This window comes from Helicoverpa armigera, chromosome 24 (genome assembly GCF_030705265.1).
Source record: "Helicoverpa armigera isolate CAAS_96S chromosome 24, ASM3070526v1, whole genome shotgun sequence".
NCBI classification, from domain to species: domain Eukaryota; kingdom Metazoa; phylum Arthropoda; class Insecta; order Lepidoptera; family Noctuidae; genus Helicoverpa; species Helicoverpa armigera.
Genome location: NC_087143.1, coordinates 2,343,136 through 2,352,998, shown reverse-complemented (window position 1 = coordinate 2,352,998; position 9,863 = coordinate 2,343,136). Strand labels below are relative to the sequence as shown.

The window sequence follows — 9,863 nt, the reverse complement described above, 5'->3', positions numbered from 1 at the left end:
TAGCTACGGAACTCAAGCGGCGATGTTTTCAGGCGCGCTGAAGTTGCGTGATTGATTATTACGATCTGTGCGGATCCACCAGATATAAATAGGTACCTATATCTATCTATGTACTTTTAACAAGTGCCAGCATATTATAATACTTGTTTAAAGATTTACTGACGTGTATTTAGGTACCTACCTAATAAGGATGTTTTGCTTAAATGCCGCGATGAGATTTTGATACCGTAATGGCAAACCTACCTTGGTAAGTATTGCCACTGAAGAATTTTTCTTTGCTAAAAACGATTTGTATTGCATTTCAATTTTCATACAAACCTAGTAATCGTCAAGAAATCTACCATCCGTAAGCAAAACGAATCGTTTCATGATGATAGGTGCGGTTGTCTTTCGTATCGAGGCTCATCTTCACCCCAATTTAAGTATGTTTACTGTTGTTTCCAAGTCCAAGGCAAGGCAAGGCATGACTGCGCTCACGGCCAGCACTGGCCACGCTCATCGCGATGATAAAAAACCGAGCCTTAGCCCTTCGTTTGGACGTTCAGAAATTCCTGATTTTCACCCCTATTTACGCAAGTTCTCTCTTGTCTCCAGGGCCGAGTTGTCGGTGTAGGTATGGGCGGAGATGGCATGGCGTAGAGGCGACAAGGCTGCGCCATAACCTTACAGAGCTTTAGAGTTTGCCCTTCGATTTGATGTTGAGACAATGCTAATTTTTCATCCCTACTTACGCAAGTTCTCTCCTATCCCCAGTGTCGTACTTAGTATCGGTGTAGGAGGTGGCGTTTGGGCGTATGATTGTCACCTTTATCTTCGCAAGTTTTCTCTTGTCTTTTCGATGTAGTTATAGAAACCGAGCAGTTCAGACCGTGCTAATTTTGTATTCTTATTTATGAATTTTCTCTCTTGTCCCCAGGGCCGAGTTGTCGGTGTAGGTATGGGCGGAGATGGCATGGCGTAGTGGCGACATGGCTGCGCCGCGGTTGGCGCTGGCCACGCTCATCGCCGCGCTGTTTGTGTCGGCGAGTTCGCGCGCCTCCACGCAACAGCCGGTGCAGTTTGAAGCCGCGTTTCAAGGTTGGTTTTAAACTATGTTTTTTTTTGTGTTAAGAAATGTTTGTAATATTAGAAGATTCCTAGAGCCCGAGCCTGTTGCACTGTGGGATTGTTCCCAAGAGTTTCCGAAACCTATAGAAGGGACATGGCAGGTGGATCACTGTCAAAATCTCTGATTTCCTACACACATCAGAAGTAGTCATTTGAATAATTTTCACCTTATAACATCAAAAAGGTAGGTATCTTCCTAGCTAAATAATTGGCATAAGAAATGGCTACAAAATCCTGGGCGATAGGTCAATCGCAGACATTTTAGTTTAGGCAGAAGTTTTAGGTACAAACGGTGCTGCAGGTAGGTCAGAATTACGACAAGACACTTATTTTTTTTTTCAGATTTTATTGTACTTTCTTCTTATTAAGTGTTTATAATTTTTGGCGAGCCAATAAATAAATTGAGGAGAAAAAATTACAATATTTTTATTCAGTAAGTACATAATGTAGGTACCAAATTACACACAGGTACCTAGGTACCAAACCCGCATAAGTCTAGACTTGACAAGACTGAAACCTGGCCACTTCAGTAAGGTATGACGTTATCAGTCGAAATGTCGAGGTCATTACTTACAGGTGTCGGTTCACAAAGAAAAGGGTACGACGCGGCGTGAGAGATAGTTAAGGTCAGTTTCATGACTGTAGTTATCTTTCTTTCGTTAGTAGTTAGGTATAGTAAGGTAAGATTTTTAATATCCCTACTAATATTATAAATGCAAAAGTAAATCTGTATGTTTGTCTGTTATGCTTTCACGTCTAAACCGCTGAACTTGGTACAGAGATAGAGTTGATCTTGAGAAAGAAAACAGAATAATTTTTATCCCGGACTTTTGAAGAGTTCTTTCAAGAGAGAAAACGCGATATAAGCGAACTTGATACGGGCGAAGGTCCTACATAAGAGTACATAGGGGTAGTACAGTAGGGAGAGTATATTAAGTGCAGAGAGATAGTACATAAGTGAGCACATAAGTGTGACATAAGGAACTACATAGAGGAGGGCCTAGACAGGGAGTAGATAATGGTGAATTGACAGGGACAGAGACATCGTTTAAAAATGTATGTGTAACTTTAATGATCCAAATTGACTTTAAATCTTGGAAGGGGTAATATAAATAGCAAAGTTTTTGTAACTTTGCAGGAGATTTCTATCTAATTGACCCGTAACTGGCTTGTCGGGGTCTCTTAATACTTAAAGTGTTTTTAATATCTAATAGCTCCTGCCAACTTTGTAATACGGGGTCAATACCTTTTCTCGGTTAAATATTTAAATAATGCTGGTTTTAAATAAAGTTGAAAACGATAACTTTTGGGTTTTAAGGTACCTGTGTTTTTTACGCATAGAAAATGTTTTGGTCATGGAAGACTATAAACATGATTGATTGCTGATTATAATGAAAGACAAGTAAAGGGTAGCAAATACCAACATAGACAGATAAGTCAAGCGCAGAAGACTGAGCACACTGTGAGAACAAATAATTTAAAAAAGGGTGGAGAAGAAGAATAAAGACCATTTTTATTAATCTCAAAAATCTTTGACTGTTAATGTTGGCGGAACCCACTTTTAACCTTTGTCTGCATCCTCAAACATCCACCATCAGGACATTATACAAATGCTTCCTTGGCATCTCATTCATTACTTTCCTCACCCAAAGAAAATCTCCAACCAAAAAAGCCGGAAAGATGCAATTTTGCAGACAACTCTTTGAATGCCGAAGCAAACGACGGTCTTTTAAGGAGCTCTTTAAAACGAACCCTTTCCCGTCTTTAACGTCCCACAATTAATTGTTCCACAGAAAAAAGGAAACATTCAAACCTAAGGATATCTTCAAGAAATTGTTCTTGCCGCCAATTATTCTATAGCTCTTATTATTTGCTTAATTTCTCAATCAAAATTCCGTTGTTATTGAAACGCTGTCTCTGCCATTAACGGTGGAAGTTATGTTTCAAATGGTACAAGGGATGTAAATGTGTTCTTTTATGATTATAACTGTCGACTCGACTATTGCTAATCCTTGTTCTAAATTCCCTGGAGTAACCAAGGCGGGTAATCCACATTTAATTATGTTGGTCCCTCGCGCGGTTTTACAAAGTATGAGGACAAACAGTGAACATTTTTAATCAGCTGCAAGGAAGGCTCGCTTCAATTAGCTGGTTTGTAGTTGTTTTTCAGCTAGAGCTGCTGATTAATTCCTTTTGCAGTTCAGTAGAGGCTGTGTCAAGACTGGATAAAATTTTGGTCAAAGAATATAGACCGTCATTTCCTAAAAATTACTAACTCTATCCTTACTAATTACTACGTTGATGGATTACATCGCTATCGAGATAAACACAGTGATTAAATTACTTTCCTAAAACAACAAACAAAAACACGGCAAGCATTTAGTCTACAATTTATCCAACCAAAATGCCCCCCACTGCATTTGCGTAACACTTAAAAGCAAAATATAAAATCCGATCAATCATAATGAAACTAGTAACCGAGCACTTGCGAATAACGACTCGTTTTACCACGAGAGAGGGAATAAAGAGGAATAAAGCGACCAGGGAGACCTCGTATAGCCAATAAAACTAAGATACGGTGGGCGGTCCGTAAACATTTATGAGCTATGGTCCTACCCGTTCTCATATCTCCAGCTATATTTTTTGGTCAGTTACGAAGTACGGTTCCAGAAACCGATCGCTTTATTGGGACCCTGATTGAAGATAATCTGGTCGGAGTGAATTTGCGACAGCCTATAGGCTATCGTTTTGCAGTTATTGAAGATTGGGAGTTATTGAGATATCGGCTTTTGAAAGTGGTTGATTGGCGATAGTGGAAATTACTGCGATTAGTTTGAAGTGGATTGTAATCTGCTGGAGAACTTAATAAGCTTATGATGTTGGGTATAGTGTGATGAGAAATAATACAGAATATTTACTTGCTACTCTGAGGGCGTAGAATCCAGGCAGCGCTATAAAAAATACGCCGAGCCCTAATAACGCCTGAAAAAAAACGAAATGGAAAAAATAACAAATGAAAACGACAATGCTCAGCTCACACAACTTCACGTAAATTAATATTCAAATACAATAGGGCTCGTTACACATTTATTTCGGGCAAATAAATTAGAGGTCCTCATTGTGTATAGAGATGGTCCAAATATTTCGTTCGTTCACGAAAATACGAAATTCGCGATAAAACATTTCAGAGTCGCCCAACAGACCGAACAATGGACGAAATGTATGAAACTGTGCGACCTCATTTGGCTACATTCCATTGTTGCTAACAATAAAGCTATTATCTTGCCAAATTGAATGAATAATTAAATCTTCGCCGTAATTCGCGTATAGATGTTCTATGCAAACTCGCATATTAACACTGTTTAACAGATTTTCGTGCCCAAGTACCTCTCTATACCTACCCGAGTAAACGATCACTAGCTTGAGTTAAATGTCTATTTCTGGAAAGTATAATCGTCCGTAAAGTAAAACTAAATGTAGTTACTCATACACAAAACTTAACCAAGCTTAACTTAACCAACCTCCACTCATAAAAATAAGAAACAAGTCTCAATAAAACCAAACAATCATAATTAAACAAAAACACGCCACAAAATTAAATAAACCCGTCAAAAACCAACCTCAATTCTATCAAAAATACACCTACAAACCCCAAGACCCGTAATTCGATTGTGAAGTCAGTACCTTCACCGCAAAATAAGTAAATAAATGTTCATTAACTTCTAAATCAAGTTCGTACGGCTGCGGTAGATACGAACCGAATGTCGGCCTTGATTACAGAACACCTGATTTATAGCCGTATAGACGGTTGAATTATTCACACGAAGAGGGTATCTTTGTATCAATGTGTGGATTTTTGTTTGTGCCACTAATTTGAGAAGACGTGTTGGATGTTGTGAATTGCAGAGGGTGAGGCTTGTAATTTTTGCACTGTACCTAAATCTTTGGGAATTGGGCTAATAGGAGATGCCCTTGCTGTGTCTTCCATTATGCCAAATGTATAAGACTGGTGATCATGCTTCAGTGCACCGATCCATGCATCTAAAACTGCTTTGATGAATTGACAGTTCATTGCATTAGGAGGAGTATTTTTTTCTATATGAACTAAAATACTAATGGAAAACTTTTAAAAGTCCACTCTGTGAAAGAAAGAATTATTAGAAAATTTATGACGAGTGGGTTAGAATTCTATGCATTTTCGCAAATTGTTTTCCAAAATCTTACTTTGAATTGAATAGTAAAATGTACAGTACATAATGTAGTTTTATGCTCCCTTCGATACCGAGACATCATAAAACTCTCCGAGAAATTCACATAAAAATAGTGTTTACGTCGTCGCATGAAACTTCGTAAAAATAAACTAAGTGAACTAGAAACGTCTTTCACGTTATATCGTCCGTGTATAAATTAGGACGAAGTGATTCACGATAAGTGCAAGAATAAATTCTGAATTCACTAAGAAAAGCATTGAATGGAAACCAAACAATTTCAGGGGAAAACTTGGGTCGGGGAAACCTTCGTAAAAACTGTGAGAAGTGTCAAAGTTTCGACCCTCCAAGAAGTAAATGGGAATGAACCATGGCGAACAAAATGACTAGCGGAAGTGCCATGATGGAAAATCTTCTAATAAAGTGGCGCGACAAAATGCGGGTAAGCAAGAGACAAGGAATGTTACTGTCTCCTCCGTTACACGCCTTTTTTGCACTAAAAATCGGAGATAGATCTCTCAAAGAACCCGAACACCTCGTTAGTTCACTCGTAACTGATTGTTTTGGTCATGCCCACCATAAGTATTTGACCTAGAATAAGGCGCCTGACCTACCTGCTTTATTGCATCTCCACTCATTTACCTTACTCCTTAGACTGAACTTCGACAATCCCTTAAACAGCGAAATTCGACAAAGTTTGAACCAACCTCCAACCGCCAACCTCAAAATCTGGCCTCAATGTTTTCCAAATTAAATAAAAAACAAACAATACTTTTTTACGAGCTTGCCCTGCGAACATTACCAGTCGACAGGGACTAATTGCAGGCAATATATACGGCGAAGGGCCTAAATAAGCAAATAAGTCGGGGTCACGCTAATGCGAATTCAACTGAACAAAGCAGAGGAAAAATAGTAGCCATTTGTATTTAAAAGAAAGAATTTGTTTGTGGAACGTATTTGGAATTTCAAAAGGCCTATGTACGACTAAGGTTTGGTCCTGACTTGATCTGTCTAGGCTTAAGAAATTCGTGCAGACATCAAGATTGTATGAAGTATCTACTAAGTACATATTGTGTGGGTAACAATTTTTATGAGTATGTCGCTTCTAGAAAATACAGCTATGTAATAAATAAACATATTCCCAAGCTCTATAAATTAAACATTGTTAATACACAAGATAACACACAGACACATAAAGACTAATTAATTGGAACAGCGACTATTTATGTCCTAAAGACAACAGCCAGTCCTACGAGACTTGTTTATTTAACTGTATATACTGCCACATATACGAATATATACAAACTACTTGGTATATAATAAACCAAAGCGTATTTCGAGAGACAAGGGACCGCACGTAGCAAACACATAAATATATGTATACTGAAGCGCAAATGAAACACACAAACTATGCTACGACACTACGAGACTACGGCGTAGCGGCGTAGCGTGGCTACGAATATATGAACAAAATGAACTTCTATATTTTTTCGACATAAGTTTAGAATTTTGTATTCAGATCCAATGTTATTTTGAAGGTCTTAGTAAGAAAACAAAATATATGATGGTCTAGGTTTTCAACCTGTAAGCTTAATATTTCTCCTTAAAAATACAAGTAACCTTCCTAAAAACTCGATTATAACTGTCTTAACGTAAAAGGATCAAAGACGAACTGTGCAAATACACTTAATACTTTGTAAATGATGAAAAATTATCATTAAAACATTTTAATGGCCAATTAAGCTAATGACAACAGAAATAAAATTTAATTCGAGAACTTTGTAATAATCTAGAGGGTTGGTTTGGTAGGGAAGATGTTTAAATATTCTAATGCTTTAAAGATTTAAATATTAATGTTAAATCTACCACTGAAGTCCTTGAACAAGTTATTGTGACATCATCATCCTCCTGCCCTTATCCCAATTTTATTTGGGGTCGGTGCAGCATGTTTTCTTCTTCCATACGCTTCTATCTGCCGTCATCTCACAAGTAACATTCTTTCTTACCATATCTACTTTCACACAATCCATCCATCGTTTCTTTGGTCTTCCTCTTCCACTATATCCGTCCACGTTCATACTCATTACCTTCCTCACAACATGACTCTCATTCCTCCGCATCACATGCCCATACCACGACAGCCGGTTTCCACGCAGTTTTTCTGATACCGGCGCTACTTTCAAACTTCCTCTTACGAGGGTCAAACTGAAAGTTCTTAGAAAATCAGAAACTGATTACATTAGCCAGTTATTAGTTTTATTATATGTTTTATTGTAGTGTTAGTACGTCGAACACAGCATTTTAGTCACCTCCGTTAAATCTTTCAATCATTTTACGGCACCAATCCACACTATGGAGATTTGAGCCTCAGTCAAATTATGAGGTATCCACCGGGCGCAAAGCTTCCTGACCGCTTAATGTTCGTGGAGGATTTTGTGCACTTGACTCATAACGATGCCTAAGCTTGTCCAAATCTGCTGATAGGTCACTCTTCTATCAGTCTCTATAATACGCCGCACAACACAGATGTTATCTTCAGTCGTCGCCGTAGAAGGCCGTCCCTCAGGTAAATCATCAGTGAGATTAGTGCGACCACGTTTAAACTCATTAAACCAGTTGTAAACAGTCGCACGAGATGGGGCTTCATCGCGAAAGGCCAATCGTAGTCTATCATAACTTTCTTGTTGACTTAAATGACATCGAAAGTCATAAAAAATCATTGCACGAAATTTTTCTCGTGTTAAATTCATGTTGACGTGACACAGACAATTTTCAATTTGCCGCCAAATCGTAAAACAAATGACAAATGAATTAAATATATACTCAGTAATATTGGCAAAGAGTTCTATTTTCAAATTTTAGAATTATTTTTTTATTATATTGTTTATAAGTGGCCAGTTCTAAAAACTTTCAGTGTGACCCTCGTATATACTCATTCCTCACTCTATCCATTCGCGTAACTCCACACATACCTCTTAACATTCTCATCTCTGCCGCATGCAATTGTCTTTCATTCGTCGCTTTTGTGGGCCAGCACTCTGATCCATACAAGACAGCAGGCCTGACCATACTCTTGTAAATTTTCCCCTTAAGTTTAAGGGGAATACGAGGGTCACAAGTTGTTCCCGTTACCTGCCGCCATTTCATCCATCCTGCGTTAATTCTGTGCGTAACTGTCCGATCTATTTCGCCATCACCCTGAATAAGCGAACCGAGATACCGGAAATCGGAGCAGACTGGAAGAAGTGCGTTATCCAGCGCTATGGCTTCAGGACTGGAGAGACCGCCGAAATCGCAGAACATGTATTCGGTCTTGGTTCTGCTGATTTTTAAGCCAACATTCTCCAGTCTCTGTTGCCAACTCCCCAATCTGCTCTGGATCTCAGGTCCGTCTTCGCTAACCAGGACGATGTCGTCGGCAAACAGCATGCACCAGGGTGCCTCCTCCTGTATGTCCGCCGTCAAGGCGTCCATAATAAGCAGGAAGAGGTAAGGACTTAAAGCCGACCCTTGGTGCAGGCCCACAGCCACACTGAACTGGTCAGTATTGCCGGCCGACGATCGGACATAAGTACAGGACTGCCTGTACATCGCACGAATTAACTCCACATACTTCCCAGGCACACCTTTCTCTTTCATGGCCCACCACAACACTTCCCGAGGCACCCTATCATACGCTTTCTCAAGGTCAATGAACACCATGTGCAGATTCTCGATTCTCTGTACTTCTCGCACAATTGGCGAAGTGCGAAGATGGCGTCCATTGTTCCTCGACCTGGCATAAACCCAAATTGGTTTTGGGTAATTTCACTCTCTTCTCGCACTCTTTTCTCTATCACTTTCTCCCATACTTTCATAGCATGCGACATGAGCTTTATCCCTCTATAGTTGCCGCAATCTTGCACATCCCCTTTATTCTTGAAGATGGGCACTAGCGAACTACTGCACCATTCTTGCGGGATGACTTCTTCATGCAGCAACTTATTGAAGAATAAAGTCAGCCACATAGATCCGTTCTTCTTTAACACCTTCCACACCTCAGCTGGTATATCATCAGGGCCCAAGGCCTTTCCATTCTTCATACTTCCAAGTGCTTTTTCTACCTCATCCATGCTAATTTCTCTTACCAATCCCTTATTTACTTGTGCCTCTTGGAGTATTCCATTCCACACATTCTCTTCATTCATAAGCTTTTCAAAATAAGTTATTGTGACACTCGACTAGATTTAGAGTATCTGCACTCTGCAAACTTTTAGTCGGCCGATAGTTTTGTTTGACTCATAAACCGGTATGAAGATGTCGATCGATGACGCACATTACAAAGATGGTTGAGATTTTCTTTACAAAATCCATTCCCAACTGTCTGCCGACCGTTTAGTCTACAGTGTACTAGTACTCTACATATACACTTAAAGTGAGGTAAAAGTATTCACAAAGCTGATACCAGCTTAAATTGTTGCCAGAATTAGCCAACCTAAAATAATATTTAAATTGAAATCAATCTGATGATAGATCATTACGGCTAAAAGCGGTTTTACGGAGATTTTT

At 39.1% G+C, this 9,863-nt stretch overlaps 1 protein-coding gene across 1 annotated transcript in view; it reads left to right on the top strand.

Moving 5' to 3' along the window:
* The window catches only part of LOC110378055 (pikachurin), a 166,258-nt gene that overhangs the window by 97,987 nt on the left and 58,408 nt on the right, over positions 1–9,863 (top strand). Inside the window, exon 2 of the mRNA XM_064041099.1 lies at positions 917–1,077. Coding sequence (XP_063897169.1) covers positions 948–1,077 — 130 coding nt within the window. The 5' untranslated portion in view covers positions 917–947. The remainder of the gene's footprint in view (positions 1–916; positions 1,078–9,863) is intronic.